Source organism: Cydia amplana, chromosome 8 (genome assembly GCF_948474715.1).
Source record: "Cydia amplana chromosome 8, ilCydAmpl1.1, whole genome shotgun sequence".
NCBI classification, from domain to species: Eukaryota; Metazoa; Arthropoda; class Insecta; order Lepidoptera; family Tortricidae; genus Cydia; species Cydia amplana.
Window position 1 is genome coordinate 1463147 of NC_086076.1, and position 17968 is coordinate 1481114.

Consider the following 17968-nt stretch of genomic DNA (forward strand, 5'->3'; position numbering starts at 1 on the left):
CACCTTGCCGAGACCACATTCTAAACAATGGACTGCGTTGATTTATAAATTAGTCATAATTTAGGAACGAACATAATTTATGCCGTTTACATTCTTTCGTGCACTAGCCCCTAAATACATATATTTTTAGTAGGTATCTACTTTTGTGCTGAAGCATAAATGAGTATGAGGAGGTTCTAAACGAAGTAAGCTCCTGAAATCAAAGCAGCTCACAATCAATAAATAAGTAATTAACTTTATCGATCGATTACGTACTGTAAGACATACGACTACGACCAGTAGTTTGGAATTGATTGCCAATTTTGCCGGTGCCGCCGATGCAGAGACGTTTTTAGATGGTTTAAAAATTGTAAAGTTTACTGTGTCGCTTAAAATCTTTGGATACAAATAATGGAAGAATCAAATAAATTATGCTGAAGTTTAGACCTTTATTCTATCGATTTTTAATGGATTTTTAAACAGAAACATAAAATAGATAATAAAAAAAAGTATAAGTTTGATTGCAGGATTGCAGTTTGTCACCGACGTCACTGTAGTTAACAAAAAATAAAATACTCTTCAGAGCTGTCAAAACGCTAATCGCTTTGCGGTGGGACTTGGGAGTTAATTTTTAACACTTTTAGGTTTTCTTCGCATTTTTCAATATCGCTTTATTTCTAAAACTACGGATATGATAACTCTGCGTCTCCTGTAGCCTTCTCCATACCAGAATTCTCTTTTTCATTCATTTATCACCATGGACGGTATGTTACTTCCACCAGTTTCAATTTTTCGTGTTTGCGGTCAAAATCTTTATTAAATATCATTTTATTTTAATTACAGGTCCTTCCGCTAAGAAATCTAACTCACTTGAAACGCTGGTTATTCAAAATATAACAAATGTTAACGATTTGAAGGCGAAATTGAACGATATAATCAAGCTAGGAAAAAACTACGAATACGATGTTTCGAATTGTCTTACGGCATTATTAAAGAACAGTGACCAAGAAATCGTGACGCTGGCTGTACAATCGATCTCTGAGCTAGCGAAATGTGAGGATAAAAGGGAAACATTTGCTAAAAAAGATGTGATAGGACCTATAATGGACATGGTTGGTAAAGATGTAACCACGGACCGATTGGAACTTGTAAAACAGTGTTGCAGAGCCCTTGGCAACTTGTGCTGTGACTGCGACACATCACGAAAGCTAGTCCTAGACCATGGTGTCAACATATTAACAAAACTACTTAAAACAACCTTGGACAACTCAAATTTGAGTGAAGTAAAAATCTTTACATGCAAAACATTGTTAAACTATGCCATTGGCGGGCAACAGTTCACAGAGTCTATTGTGGAGAGTGGTCTGATAGAGCTGATGCAGCGGATCTTGGCTGCGGAACTGGATAGCGAGGATATGGATGACGACCTGGTGTCTACGGTGCTGCTTATTCTCAGTGTAGTGAATGATAATACTCCGGAGTTTCTGTTTAGTGAGAATGTGAACTTGTTGGTGTTAAGAGTGTTGCGGGAGACGGTTAATATGGAGATTTCGGAACTGTGCCTGGACCACTTGCTTTTGCAGGCAGAGCATGGTATGTTAAATGATTTGAAGATTTCTTTGGCTTTCTGTCTTAGTTTATTTACATCCAACCTAATGAAACTCGAGTATTTGCCACCGGTTTTTAACAAGATACATGTAAAATATTCTACAAGGAGAATTACCAAATTAATATCAAAAACCAAACTCTAACATACATGCTATAATTATAATCTTAAAAACTAAAAATCATGTTTGTAATACAAGAGTTTTTTTCTGTCAACTGTTCTGGTATAGGATTTGATCTTAGATAACAATCATCATGTGTTCTAAATGTTTGTTGTGACGCTTGTGGGTATATGGGGCCCGCATCGCCATAGATTGCTTGCCTGAGCGCGGTATTTCTTGCCACATCAATCACATACCAACAATACATAACAATAAAATAAATACAATATTTTACTTTTACAGAGTCAGTAAAGGCACTCCTAGCCCGTCAAGAATGCATACAACATGTCTGCTCTCGTCTAGAGGCCTTGCTTCGGCGTCAGGCTTCGAGAGAGCTTAGGGCTTCGGACTCCGAGGTTGAAGCATTGGTCAAACAGGCCTGCGACTTGCTTGTGCTAGTCCTTACTGGAGGTTAGTTAAACATGATTGAGGCTGGAGGTCTTTACTAAATGTTGTTGTCTATAGTAGCCTTATTACTGCAGTACTTTGGTCATGTACAGTCAGCAGCAGAAGTTGCTAAGCGGGCCAGGTGTTCAAAATGATCTTGACGCGACTTTATTGTCAAGAGAATAAGAGCGTGTCCAGGTAATTTAGAACACCTCGGCCGCATAGCAACTTCTGCTGCTGACTGTATTACCAAATGACAAATACCACCTCTTCCAGCTCATAATACAGGGTAAAATCCAAGGCAAACGAAAACGTGGAATGACGTACATCGTGGCTGAAAAACCTCAGGTGCTGGTTCATGATGAGCACCAGATCGCTGTTTCGAGCTGCAGCGTCTAAAGTTAAAATAGCCCTAATGATAGAAGAATAGTACCATAACACAAGCCTTATTTTGATTGCTGGCTGTAAAACTAGCTAAAGGAATTTGCGTAATGATGATGGAGACGGGAGGTGGCCATATAACCTCTGTGTTAAAACAACGCAACCTAATTGTGTTTGGGGCTTTTAGGGTTCCGTACCCAAAGGGTAAAAACGGGACCCTATTACTAAGACTCCGCTGTCCGTCTGTCTGTCACCAGGCTGTAACTCATGAACCGAGATAGACAGTTAAAATTTTCACACATGATGTATCTCTGTTGCTGCTATAACAACAAATACTAAAATCAAAGTAAAATAAATATTTGAGTGGGGCTCCCATAAACAACTGTAATTTTTTTGCCGTTTTTTGCGTAACGGTACGGAACTCTACGTGCGCGAGTCCGACTTGTCTCGATGAGTACCAGTTGCCTGTTGGCAAAGTACAATCAGCAATAAAAGCTTGTATGAAAAGTCATTTTTAACAAGCTTTTATTAGGTCGACCTGTATGTAGCTATGTAATGGAATCTAAGGTAACTAATTTAACCATCTTCCAAGGATCGTAGCGTCATGAAAATTGGCAGCTGTATGTAGTTCTGATGACAATACAATAATATGGTACTGTCGAACTGATCTGATGATGGAGACAGGAGGTGGCCATAGGAACTCTGTGATGAAACAACGCAACCTAATAGTGTTAGGGGTTTTTAGAATTGTCTTGATGAGTATTAGTTGTCTGTCGTAGGAAAAGTACAGTCAGCGATAAAAGCTTGTACCAAAAATTAAATTTTTGCCAAAAACTTATTAAAAAAAAAAAAAGAAAAAAAAAATTGACATTAAACTTGTTTTTTACAGACGAAGCTATGCACCTCCTGTACGATAACGGTCACGGGGCCGTGTACGAAACCACGGTCCGGTGGCTCGAAGCCTCCAACCCGCACTTGTTGAGCGCGGCCGTGCTGGCCATCGGCAACTTTGCCCGCCAGGACGACTACTGCGCCGCGATCATGGAAACTCATATATTTGATAAGTTACTCGGTGAGTTTCATAGTACGTGTAGTTGATATGAGGTTGAAATTCCACAGATTATATTGCTTCCAATTATAACCAAAAGTGACAGAAGTTCCCTGGATTTACAGGGGACCATAGGCTACGGTGACCCATAGACTAGGAATCCTCTAGACTGAGTTTAGAGCAAATATTTCATGAAACCGATGCTGCCAAAAATACGGGGTTGCGGGGGGACGAGGTGAGCGAATCCCGTGCCGTGATTGATCCGTGTCTTTGAACGGATTGACTCGAAGATGGAGTAAAACTACCGTATAAGTGGCAGAGGGGGTAGCGTTACTATGCTCAGTCTAGAGGATTCCTAGTCTATGCGGTGACCTTTACCATAAGCGTGCGATTTTTTTTATATCCTCCTTTTCGTTTACACGCCTTTGAAGACGTAAGATAAGACCGTAAGAGTATATCTAAACAATGTCTTAACACCTTTAACCCATACTAAACTAAATATTTATTAAGAAAAGGAAAAGAAAAAGTTAACTTTTTTCCTTTAATATAAAAATAATAATTTGGAATATCGCACGCAGACGTATCTGCTTGTTAAAAAATTGTTCCATAATTAACTATTTTATAATCAATATTTTAGTATGTTATATACAATTCTACATTGTAGGGTTTTCACTGTCATTTTTATCTTTGGCTGATCCTTAGGCGGCTAAAACTTATTTTACAGTACATATTGTACTACTTTACCGCCCTAGGGCGGGATTAAGGACAATACGTGCCTGTCAAAAATTTAAAGGGCTATGTGTATCGTAAAACGTTGTACAATACACGTGCGAAAAGGTAATTCGCAACTCGTGTCGATTTAAAACACTCCCTTCGGTAGTGTTTTTATCACCACTCGTTGCTAATATAATATCCTACTTTTCGCACTTGTACCGTAATGTACTATTTCTCAAAAATGGACGGCAAAGTCGACGTTGCCGGTTAAAAAATAGGTCGCGAAGTGCGTAGTTTATGGTCATTCAAAAAATTAAAAAGTTAAAAACATTGCAGCTCGATTTCGGGACTGCAATGTCGCATACAAATTCCATTATTTAACGAGTTCCAAACTTTTTAAAACTTTAAATGGCCATAAGGGGACGGTATATGACGTTTTCGATTTAGAGCTCACTTTGTGCAATCAATTTGTTCAAGAAATGTTTAATAACTGCATTAAATTATACGTAAATTTGTTCACGAAAAAGCCGTGTACCGGCTCTTCACGGCATAATATTTTTTATTTGCTGTAATTCTCTACAAATCGACACTAAAAGTATCCAAAAATCAAAATATGGAGTTCCGTTTGAGCAACACGCATTACAGTTTTGCCTTTAACAGTAATTGAGTTGTTGTGTGATTTTGAAAGCTAGATAACTAAACTAGCAAATTATTATCTACTTATATTTTTACTCACAAATACAACACAGAAATTCAATCCCAAATGTAAACTTTCGTACAATTTCCATACATTGACGACATCACTCAAAATTCTTCTTCGAGTCAGATGGCCGCTGGCCTTGGATCGAAGCAGACGTGTACTTCGTCGTAGCTCGTTTTTGACATTATTTAGACATTTCATCATATACGCATACGAAAATGTATACCAGTAGATAAATTGTATTTCAAAAAACAGGGTAAATAAATTTATTTAAAATTTGATTTGTTGTTATTTACAGGTCGTAACGATCGAAAACAGCAGTAAACTATCCTAAAACAATACGATTACAATTGAATTTAAGTAACTTGTTCCTTCAAAACCCGCTTAAAATGAAAAAAGTTTAAAGACTCTTTTTACTGATTGGGATTGATTTTCATTATGCTGGTATCAATTTTGCGTCATTAAAAAAAAGTGTATGACTTCTGTACGTCAATGACATTTGATGTCAATTGTAATCTTGTATTTACGTTAGAGAATATTATATATTCATTTAAATATTACTTACCTATTAATACGAAGCGTAATTCGTTTAATACCTGAAAGTCTTAGTGTCTACACCTACTTTGTTGCCGTTCGTTCCGTCTATATGTGTGCGATTACGTGCTGTTCTCAATAATCAAGAAACAAGCCATAATCTTCAAGAATAAAATAACAGCAAGACCAGCATTTAGTACTAACTAGTTTTTGCGGATTTGGAGACAAGAGATGAAGCTTACAGGCTAATACCGCTGCGGTCTGGTTATTGTTATGTGTATATATCGAGTATTATATAAATTTACTATAAAATAACAATGTTTTATTTCAATGACATTATGTGCGTAGGTATGTATGTTTCGGTGATTATAAGAATTTTGTCCACACAATCATTGTGCAAAGCAGAGACTGCATCATGCTTTCTTTACGGTATAAGCGGTATGGTACCGTTATTATTTATCAATACCGGTTCGTTTTGAAGGTAAAACTATACCGGTTGAAATACAAAGTACGGTACCGGTATAAAATTAGAGCAGGGACAACCATTTTTATAGGTGTACACTGTACAGTCAGCTGCAGAGAAAAGGTACGACCAGATAGATAATTGTATGCAGGGGTGGTACCTTTTCTCTGCAGCTAGCTGTACCTAAACCATCATTGACCGAGCGTTGGCGAAGGTCTCCGTTTCAAATTGGGCAAAAATGCTTTCGTATGTCCGAATTCTTCTCCTTTGCATATCACATTTCTCAACTGATTCTCGTGAAAATTCGGTAGTCCGATATAATTATTCGGTTTCTTTTTTTTTTGAACAATTTTAAATAGGCAGAAATTGTCATAAAGGACTTAAGCGCCAGTAGGGTCTGTGACACTTAAGACCACTGCGATTATTAGGTACTTACTGGCCCCTATTTCACTACGACCACGGTGACAGGTGCGACAGTTGTCGACATCACTGTTGCTGACGTCACAGGCCTCCATAGGCTACGGTAACCGCTTACCATCGGACGGGCGATGTGCTTGTTTGCCACCAACATTTTAATAAATAAATAAACTCCATTATATTGCCACTAAAAAATTCTTATTTTGCGAAGCTAATGACAATTGTCACAAGAAACACAGCAACTGTATCGAAATTGCGACACAGAACTCATTTCCTGTCAAGACTTACCGAAAATTCTTTGAAAAATCTTGTGACAATTGTCACAAGATTTTTTCGCGAGAGAAATGTCTGTTTTATCCGATATAATAAAGTTTTTTTTTAATAATAGGTACAATGACGGTGGCAAACACGAATACGGCCCGCCCGATGGTAAGCGGTAACTGTATTATTAAATTGTACAACGGGACTTAATCGCGTATCTAAGTTTTAAGATTTACCTCCGACGTTTCGAGGACGGCGTTGTCCCCGTGGTCTCGGAGAAGACTGGCTTAAGTTGATATCAGCATCTTCTAACCGCGCGAGTTTTTCGAACTACCCGCACTTGGTCTTGTTTATCCGCTTGAACGTTTTGCGGTTCCGTTGTACAATTTAATAATGTGTAAAAATCGTGAAAGTTTAAATCAGTGTTAGCGGTAACTGTAGTCCATGGATGCCTATGGCGTCAATAACAGTGATGTTTTTGTCGTACCTGTCACCGTGGTGAAATAGGGGCCAGATTACGCCGCGCCGCGTGGAACGTGAGGTGCATTGGGGTAAATGCATACCATTCACTCAAGGAAAATAATCTCCCTTATAAGATCACTCGTGTGTCTGCCATTTTGTTAAAGCCAATTTTCACCGTAACTACTGGACTAGTTCATTTGAAATTTAGTACACATATGTCAAGTAAGGAAGTAGTAAGTCGGTGATCCGAAGATGAGTAACGTAAATAAATGAACTTTTAACTTTGCGGCGATTTTTGGTATCAGGTTTGGTATCTCACATATCAGATATAATACATAACTATAAGTAGGTGAGCAAAAATGTACCATAACCTAACTCAGAATTGTATTACATAAATACATATACAAAAAATAGTTCAACGCCAAAAGATTAATGGAAGACCTATGTATGTATAGATGAGTTGGTCTTAAACAAAAAATATGCAATAAAAATGTGTAACTGTGGAACCCATGGTGAATCCTACTCGTACATGATCGGTTTTTATATTATGTACCTATAAGATATTTTCTACTTTATACTTTATAAGTGTACCTACATAATATTTACTTATAAGCAAGCGCAGTTGTCACGTAAAATATTTGTAGATTTTTTTGGAAGTATGTGTCACATCATCATCATCTTCCTCGCGTTGTCCCGGCATTTTGACACGGCTCATGGGAGCCTGGGGTCCGCTTGGCAATTAATCCCATAAATTGGCGTGGGCACTAATTTTTATGAAAGCGACTGCCATCTGACCTTCCAACCCATAGGGGGTAAACTAGGCTCTTATTGGGTTTAGTCCGGTTTTCTCACGATGTTTTCCTTCACCGAAAAGCAACTGGTAAATATCAAATGATATTTCGTACATAAGTTCCGAAAAACTCATTGGTACGAGCCGGAATTGCAATTCGCACGCTCTTACCGCTAGGCCTCCAGCGATTTTTTTGAAGTATGTATAGCACAAAAAAAATATTTAGAAATGTAACATTTAAGGTAGGTAATTAAAATACGGTATAAACATTATTGGAGAAGACTTGGAGGAAGTGTCATAGGGATCTACATTCGATGCGTGGAAAACAAGTTCTTTTGTCTAATTATAATCCATCGGCAATCACGCGAGCGCATAAAACGAAAATCATTTTTTTTTCACTCCCTAAAACTCCCTTAACCTAATAACAGTAAAACAAAAAATAAAATATAGAGGGTTACCAACCAGCCAAAGAATTATAAGTAGATATATGCACTTATCCCAACGCACCTCACGTTCTACTCTGCACGGGGTTCATTGCCGCTCCTACCGCCGTAAGTAACTATCAACACCTACATTATCAAGGCTACGATCGAAGATAATCGCTTCAGCACTGAAATAATACCGGTGGAATACCGGTATAATATTTTTTATTTTAATTGTATTAATTTAATAGTAAGTAGTGTAAGATATTAGGGGTACATTAGCCAACACTGTTTCCATATATTTTCAAATTTTATTTTGTCCGCCTTAATTAAATTTTGCACCCTGCCGGAACTTTATTTATTTAAATTCTCATTTAATTGATTTTGAGCCTTATGAAAAGTCGTATAGAGTAGTAAATAAAATTTTACATCTGACTTAATGACATCTGGTTTTATTCGGTTTAACTTTAGAAAACGCGTATCTCGACAAAGCCATAATGTAGAAAATTGTCAACAACCAAATGAATTATTAGAATTTAAATACGTCACGTGTGACATGAACAGACAAGGAAAGCAAGATTAAATGTATTGTTTCTCTTTCTTCTTTCAATGGAACGCTTTTCCTAAAAGGAGGCCACTAAACTCAAAACGCTATCTTAAAAAAAAACTTGATGGGTCAGTGACCTGTCCCAGTAAAGTGAGGTAGTGTGCGTGAAGTGCGCTTGTGTGTGAAATGGGGTAAATTGACAGAATCTGAAAATTTACCCACCTCTACCGTCACCTTAAACAGCCAAACAGATGATCAGCACTTATTATTATAAAGCCTATAACGGACTATCGCACCGCACCGCGACCTTGGAGCGTCGCACCCATAAGTGAGAGCGAGAAACAGATATCTCTTTCTCCCTCTCACTTATGGGTGAAACAGATATATCTTTCTCGCTCTCACTTATGGGTGCGGCGCTCCAAGGTCGCGGTGCGGTGCGATAGTCTGTTACAGGCTTAATGTTGGTACCGCGACTATTTAGGTGTCTCAAATAGGTTGGCGTATTTTGAGCAGAAAAATACACTTCTTTTTTTTAAAGGCGGCAAGCAAATTTTTTTAATGGTTGTATTTTTTTCTGTGAAAATTAGAACGTTGCTTCTGTAAGTTCTGTAAAATATTTCTATTTCTTGCACCATTTTTGAGAAAAGCACTATATATGACTCGGCTGGAAGGCTACTTGCTGGCTTCGGATTCAATTAAACGGACTCCCAAGGTCGTCCGTTTAAAACGAATCCTCAGCCTGCAAGTAGCTACTTCCGAACCTCGACAATAATGTACTATTACTTTTTCCAGACATATTTGAGAAGCACCACAAACTGGGTCTAGAGCTGAAGCAAGGCAAAACGCACTCTATCGACTTGGCCACAGCGAGCAAAGTGCAGCACGCGGCTCTGTCCGCCCTCAGGAACTTAACCGTGTCGGCGGCTAATAAGAAAGTAGCGGCCAGCAAGGGCAGGTATGGCCGCACTTTATGTACAGAATACGAGCTTTCAGTGTTCAGAGACTATACCTTCGTGAGCCAGGGTTCGTATTCTGTACACAAAGTGCTAAAGTTGAAATTAAAATATGACGTAACCGGGCCCCAGTTGAAGTTAGTCTAGTGTTAGTAAGTAAGGCGTAATACACTCTATCGACTTGGCCACAGCGAGTAAAGTGCAGCACGCGGCTCTGTCCGCCCTCAGGAACTTAACCGTGTCGGCGGCTAATAAGAAAGTCGCGGCCAGCAAGGGCAGGTATGGCCGCACTTTATGTACAGAATACAAGCTTTCAGCGCTCAGAGACTATTATACCTGCGTGACCCAGGGTTCGTATTCTGTACATAAAATGCTAAAGTTGAAATTAAAAGATGACGTAACCGGGCCCCAGGAGTGTTGAAGTTAGTCTAGTGTTAGTAAGTAAGGCGTAATACACTCTATCGACTTGGCCACAGCGAGCAAAGTGCAGCACGCGGCTCTGTCCGCCCTCAGGAACTTAACCGTGTCGGCGGCTAATAAGAAAGTCGCGGTCAGCAAGGGCAGGTATGACAGCATATTATGTACAGAATGCAAGCTTTCAGTGTTCAGAGACTATATACCTGCGTGACCCAGGGTTCGTATTCTGTACATAAAATCCCCCAGGAGTGTTGAAGTTAGTCTAAGTGTTAGTAAGTAAGGCGTAATACACTCTATCGACTTGGCCACAGCGAGTAAAGTGCAGCACGCGGCTCTGTCCGCCCTCAGGAACTTAACCGTGTCGGCGGCTAATAAGAAAGCCGCGGTCAGCAAGGGCAGGTATGACAGCATATTATGTACAGAATACAAGCTTTCAGCGCTCAGAGACTATATACCTGCGTGACCCAGGGTTCGTATTCCGTACACAAAGTGCTAAAGTTGAAATTAAAATATGACGTAACCGGGCCCCAGTTGAAGTAAGTCTAGTGTTAGTAAGTAAGGCGTAATACACTTTATCCACTTGGCCACAGCGAGTAAAGTGCAGCACGCGGCTCTGTCCGCCCTCAGGAACTTAACCGTGTCGGCGGCTAATAAGAAAGCCGCGGTCAGCAAGGGCAGGTATGACAGCATATTATGTACAGAATGCAAGCTTTCAGTGTTCAGAGACTATACCTTCGTGAGCCAGGGTTCGTATTCTGTACACAAAGTGCTAAAGTTGAAATTAAAATATGACGTAACCGGGCCCCAGTTGAAGTTAGTCTAGTGTTAGTAAGTAAGGCGTAATACACTCTATCGACTTGGCCACAGCGAGTAAAGTGCAGCACGCGGCTCTGTCCGCCCTCAGGAACTTAACCGTGTCGGCGGCTAATAAGAAAGTCGCGGCCAGCAAGGGCAGGTATGGCCGCACTTTATGTACAGAATACAAGCTTTCAGCGCTCAGAGACTATTATACCTGCGTGACCCAGGGTTCGTATTCTGTACATAAAATGCTAAAGTTGAAATTAAAAGATGACGTAACCGGGCCCCAGGAGTGTTGAAGTTAGTCTAGTGTTAGTAAGTAAGGCGTAATACACTCTATCGACTTGGCCACAGCGAGCAAAGTGCAGCACGCGGCTCTGTCCGCCCTCAGGAACTTAACCGTGTCGGCGGCTAATAAGAAAGTCGCGGTCAGCAAGGGCAGGTATGACAGCATATTATGTACAGAATGCAAGCTTTCAGTGTTCAGAGACTATATACCTGCGTGACCCAGGGTTCGTATTCTGTACATAAAATCCCCCAGGAGTGTTGAAGTTAGTCTAAGTGTTAGTAAGTAAGGCGTAATACACTCTATCGACTTGGCCACAGCGAGTAAAGTGCAGCACGCGGCTCTGTCCGCCCTCAGGAACTTAACCGTGTCGGCGGCTAATAAGAAAGCCGCGGTCAGCAAGGGCAGGTATGACAGCATATTATGTACAGAATACAAGCTTTCAGCGCTCAGAGACTATATACCTGCGTGACCCAGGGTTCGTATTCTGTACACAAAGTACTAAAGTTGAAATTAAAATATGACGTAACCGGGCCCCAGTTGAAGTAAGTCTAGTGTTAGTAAGTAAGGCGTAATACACTTTATCCACTTGGCCACAGCGAGTAAAGTGCAGCACGCGGCTCTGTCCGCCCTCAGGAACTTAACCGTGTCGGCGGCTAATAAGAAAGCCGCGGTCAGCAAGGGCAGGTATGGCAGCACATGATGTACAGAATACCAACTTTTAGTGTTCAGAGACTATATATCTGCGTGACCCAGGATTTTATACGCGAGCTAATGTAAACCTTAATTGAAAGTGTGAAGGTTACTTTGACAGCTACCGTAATACAGTCAGCGGCAGAAGTTGCTAAGCGGGCCAGGTGTTTAAAATGATCTTAACGCGACTTTATTGTTAAGAGAATAAGAGCGTGTCAAGGTAATTTTGAACACATCGCCCGCTTAGCAACTTGTGCTGCTGACTGTACGTATAGTTGTCCATGGCGCAGTGACGACGGTTTTAGGTGTTGTATGTATGTATGTCACTTTATTGCACATAAACAGGTTTACATAAAACGGACAAAAACAAAACAAAAATAAGAATGTTATGTACAAAGGCGAACTTATCCCTAAAAGGGATCTCTTCCAGCTAACCTTTGAGAAAATGCCTTGTGTTGTTGGCGTTTAACCTTTTGGACGCCAATGACCGATATATCCGCACCGTAGGTTCAACGCCAAAGACCAATTAATCGGTCACAGACCACAGAGCAATATAGACCTACGTGCATATGCATAAAGTTCAATTTCAGTTTTGACACTTCGGTGACGTGGCGTCAGCGTGACAGCTTTTGTGTTTGACACGGCGTCGAAAAGGTTAAAAATCCTTCATAATTATTATACTTAAGTTTAACGTAAAATAATATCCGACTCGAGTGTTTTTACATTAAAAGTTAAAACATTAACCCCTTCATTAATGCGCTACAAATATCAATTAACTAATAATCGTTTGTTATCATCTGTCATTTTGACTTATGTATTTGCAAGAAAGGGATAAAATATAATTTAATTAAACCCGTGAAGTTTTATGAATAAGGGGTTTTATGAATATTTAAGAAAGTTTTTTTTTCAGAGCGGCGCCGGTTTTCATAGCCGCCCTACCTACCGTGGAAGACCACCACGTAGCCTACAAACTACTCGCTGCTCTCAGGATGCTGGTCGATGGACAAGGTTCGTATCCTATCATCATTCATGTCAGGGAAGTGTTCCTATTGATATTGCATTTATAAATGCGAAAGTAGTTTTGTCTGATGTTACCTCTTAATTTTGACTTCGTTTCTCATTTGACCGACCGCGTTTTAAGGGTTTTGTACCCATAGGGTAAAAACGGGACCCTATTACTAAGACTCCGCTGTCCGTCTGTCTGTTACCAGGCTGTATCTCATTAACTGAATGAATAAAGTTGAAATTTTCACAGATCATGTATTTCTGTTGCCGCTACAGCAAGTAATACTAAAGACAGGATAAAATAAATATTTAAGTAGGGTTCTCATGCAACAAACGAGATTTTTTTGCGTATCGGTACGGAACCCTTCGTGCGCGAGTCCGACTCGCACTTGGCCGGTTTTACTTCAAAAACCGTTAAGTAATCCTTGAAAACTTTTGAAAAAGGCACCCTTTAGAAGCCATCGGGTTCAGTCACGTTAGATCTGTGATCCTTCTAAAACTTCAACGGTTTAATTAAAAAACTTTCGGTGAAATGAAAATTTAGAAAATGAAACAATTTTATACACACAAGGTGTGATAAATAAAAAAATAAAAATAAATAAATAAATAAATCGTTTATTCAGATGAAATAAACCCTAACATACATATTTTTTTCTTCTGCCAAACTGCAGGACAGTTTGTTGGCAGAGGGAACTCCCTTAAAACATAGATGGGTAAACTTAGCTAATTAGGCAATTGCCTAATTAATTGTTAACAGTAGGTAACAGGTAGGTAGGTGATAGATAATAACCCACAAAATAGAAGCAAGTATATGCAGGCGGGGCTCACTCCGCGATTTCGTCCTCGTGCTTAATGTACTTGTGTACATGCGGCCCACACCAATTTTGGTGTATCGCCATAGTATAGTTTGTAGCTTTCTAATAGAGCCCGAAGGCTAATCCTATTGTCTATTGTTAGTAAAACCGCTCGTGCCACGTGCCACAACCACCTGCATAAAAAATCGGTACTTCGGTTACTGAGTGCCGGCGAGTCGAACGCTACAGAACCAGTCTAAAATGTGTCATCGAGATGCGTAACAAAGGCGCGTTATCGGAGAGCGCACCTACACTGGTTTTTTGAGCGTTGGACTAGCCCGCGCTCAGGTGTCAAATAGAATAATTAGGACCCTTTTTTGCAGGTAAGTAGCTTGTGCGGTTTTACTGAACAATAGACAATAGGATAAGCCATCGGGCTCTACTAGAAAGCTACAAACTATAATTGCCACGCACCGCCACGGAACGGACGCCCGCTCGCGCCACCTAGCGGTCATATCTGTCCTAATAGACGGGTTTTGTTAGAGTAAATCTTCTGTACATAGTACTATTATTTCTTCTCTTCTTCGCGTTGTCCCGGCATTTTGCCACGGATCATGGGAGCCTGAGGTCCGTTTGGCAACTAATCCCAGTAATTGGCGTGGGCACTAGTTTTACGAAAGCGACTGCCATCTGACCTTCCAACCCAGAGGGTAAACTAGGCCCGTATTGGGATTAGTCCGGTTTCCTCACGATGTTTTTCCTTCACCGAAAAGCGACTGGTAAATATCAAATGATATTTCGTACATAAGTTCCGAAAAACTCATTGGTACGAGCCGGGGTTCGAACCCGCGACCTCCGGATTGCAAGTCGCACGCTCTTACCGCTAGGCCACCAGCGCTTCTATAGTACTATCACAAAATAGATACAGTACAGAAGTCAATCACATGTATGTACTTCACTTTTCATACCTACGCTGGGCGGTCGCTCTAGGGTTGTCAACTATGATTTATGCACAAAAAACTATCGTGATAGTGGCACTCGTATCTAGTAGTGGCCGGGGCGGGGTGCATACCTACCTACCTAACTGTTCTGTTTAACGTTAAAACGAACCATCGAAATACAAGCAGATACCTACTTACCTCTCTGAAACCACTGGTAGCTTAAAAAACGACTGACACTGAACAGTTATAATAACTTTTTTTTTGTTTCTCCATTATTGCACAAAAAGTTGACAGAAGCGTGTCTCAAGCGGATGGCACTCGCGCTCGCACTGGTCCCAACCGGTCCGAGATATCGTGTCCGTGAGCAGTGTCTATGTGTGCGTTGCTCGAGCGCACTTTGTATGTAGATTGATTTCTGTACTGTATCTATTTTGTGGTACTATTATTTATTCTGTGGTATATATGTGCCCCCGCAGAGGGCGTGGCCCGACAGCTGGCTAGCGATAGGGCCGCGCTGGCGGCCGCGGCGCGCTGGGGCTCGTGCGAGCACTCGGGCGCCGCGGGCGAGGCGCCGCGCCTGCTCGCCTGGAGCTGCAAGCTGCTGCCCCACCACACGCACTGGAGGAACTATGTCGAGGTGAGGATAACATACCTACGCGGCGAGTACCGCCGGCGGTACATACAGCCAGGGCTGCCCCACGCGCTATATAATATCACTCAATTTAGAGATAAATCATTAGAAGAACTGACGAGAAAACCTAACAAAATAATATCGTCTTACATTACAAGTACAGGAAAAAATCTTTAAACTATAAATTTGTAAAAAATTCGGTGGGCGAGTCCGATTCGCGCTTGTCCAGTTTTTTTAACAGTATAATGACACTCTCACTTTGTCCTATAGGTCGGCGCACAATTAGCTTAGACGGACTCTAAATATTAATCCATACTATTATTATATTTCAATGCGAAAGTATGTCTGTCTGTTTACTTCTTCACGCTTAAACCGCTAAACCGATTTGAACAAAATTTGGTATGGAAATAGTTTTAGCCCCGAGAAAAGACATGAACAGAAGCTGTAATTTGTCAAAAGAATGTCTCATTTCAAACATAGACAGAGATAATCATACTATCTTTGTCTTACACTAGTACTAGCACCCAAAAGAAAAGAATGAGTATAGTTTTCCTGGTTCTTACTGACTGACAAATTGGTTTGACCAACTATAGTACTATATATCGTTGTCTACCCTAAACACAAGCTTTTTGAGTTTACTGTGAGACTAAATCGGTTTCTGTAAGTCGTAATAATATTTTATTTCAGGTCGACGGCTGCATATCCTGCCTAGTAAACATGCTAATCGCGTCTCACTCTGTCATGCAGAACGAAGCTATCCTCGCTCTCACTCTCCTCTCGATCCACTGCCTCAAGGACAAACCGGACATCGACATCGAAAACACCCTTATTGCCCGCCTCTTAAAGTCCGAAATCGGTAAGCACGTTTCCGTACTACTCGAGACAAATTGCGCGAAAATGCCGATTCAGGTCGTAGAGAATTTGCTAGCGTTTCTAGATGTTACTAGTAAAGTTAATCAGCTAGCGCTAGATTATAAAGACGCTAAAGTGGGTGAAGCGCTGCAGAAACTGATGGAAGCGCGGACGGATTTGAGCGACGATTTGAAGAGTTGCGTTTTGAGCGTCGTTGCGGCTATGGCCGATAAGTAGATTAGTTGGGTGAATCAACTTTTTCTTGTCACCCGTTGCCATGGTTACGTTCTCCTGGGTCACTCTTTAAAACCTGATTTTTAGGCATTTATATTCACCAAACTCGCTTTTTTGTGATACTTATACACCCTTTCCATTGAGGGTCGTCTTCCAAGCGTGTCAGAAGAAGGTGGTGTACAATTTCTTCTAACAAACTATACTACTATTGTCTCTTGGCTGACCGGACAGAATAACAACAAAAAATAGTTGATCCACCCAGTTAAATGTGATTGGAGTTAGACCAAGTTAAGTCTGCAACGATTTTGATAGCACACGCAGTGCAATTGGGTCAATCAACTATTTCTTGTTGTTATTCTGTCCCATCAGCGAGGAGACAATAGTAGCATAGATTGTTAGAAGAACTGCTGTACCATGTTCTACTAACATGCTCATTAGATGTCCCATTATGGAAAGGTCTTATAACTACCATAAAATGCAAGTTTGGTTCATTTAAATACGAAAAACGTAGAATTTTAAGAGTGACTCAGGAGACCGTAACCATAGCAACGTGTGACAAGAAAAAGTTGATTAACCCAATTGTTATTTTAAATGTCAAACTTCTATGAAATTGTGACGTATAAATAACACATGCACGTGTACTATCAAAATGGTTGCAGACTTATCTTGGTCTAACTCTATGAGCATTGTTTATTATGTAACAACTTGAAATGGAAAATTTACCATGCTCATGTTTAGGTCGCGACTTACTATGGGAACATACTTTGGGGTAGCGCTCGTTCAAAACTGCACAGTTATTATGCACGTTTTCAAGTTTTGTGCGAAAGTAAAAAATAAGTTACCATTCCAAACTTGTGTTTATTTTGTTACTATTATTATTCTTCATGTGTAATTAGTTGTTGTTATACACTTAGCGAAAAATCTAGTCATAATCATGAATTGTTTTATCTTGATATTGATTTTGTGAATTTTATTGGGAAGCACAGCACTTGATGTAACTTTTAAAGTGAAAATCCTTCAAATAGTAAATCACGGTAATAAACTTTTGTCATCTTATCCAAGGAGAACTTTGTATATGTAAATAGTGCCACGTATGTTTTACACCGAAGCTAATGTGATATTCATGCATACTAGCAAACTAACGTGTGCTTGTAATGTTTCCACATGGAAAATCTTTTTATTCTAATACAATTCCGGAAATTTCCTAGAACTTTTCAAGTTTTTTAAACTTACCGCAACACCCATTTCCGTAGTAAACGTGTTCGGATATTTTTAAGCATCACCTTATCCGCTCAGATATATTTGATTGTGACTACAGCAATTTGAATTTAAAATAGACCTAGAATCTGAAGTATATTCACTTTTATTACACATTAATGTTATTTTAGATCTTATTCTAAACCTTTCTAGAAAACCTTTTAATATAAGAAAAAGTAATTTATAAGATAAAGAACAATTTACGTATAAGTACGTAATAGTTTACCATTCCACTT

The 17968-nt window shown here is 40.0% G+C and overlaps 1 protein-coding gene across 1 annotated transcript; it reads left to right on the forward strand.

Moving 5' to 3' along the window:
• Nucleotides 1-549: 549 nt before the first annotated feature.
• Nucleotides 550-16479, forward strand: LOC134649987 (GTPase-GDP dissociation stimulator vimar). Its single transcript, XM_063504803.1, has 8 exons — nucleotides 550-743; nucleotides 823-1572; nucleotides 1989-2156; nucleotides 3403-3585; nucleotides 9664-9826; nucleotides 12929-13026; nucleotides 15235-15395; nucleotides 16077-16479. The coding sequence occupies exons 1-8, from the start codon at nucleotides 737-739 to the stop codon at nucleotides 16476-16478; spliced, it is 1932 nt and encodes a 643-aa protein (XP_063360873.1). The 5' UTR covers nucleotides 550-736; the 3' UTR covers nucleotide 16479.
• The last annotated feature ends 1489 nt before the right edge of the window (nucleotides 16480-17968 follow it).

Coding starts and splice junctions, on each gene's coding strand:
- LOC134649987 (XM_063504803.1), top strand. Junction 3,586..9,663: donor TATATTTGATAAGTTACTCG/GTGAGTTTCATA, acceptor TACTTTTTCCAG/ACATATTTGAGAAGCACCAC. Junction 13,027..15,234: donor GATGCTGGTCGATGGACAAG/GTTCGTATCCTA, acceptor GTGCCCCCGCAG/AGGGCGTGGCCCGACAGCTG.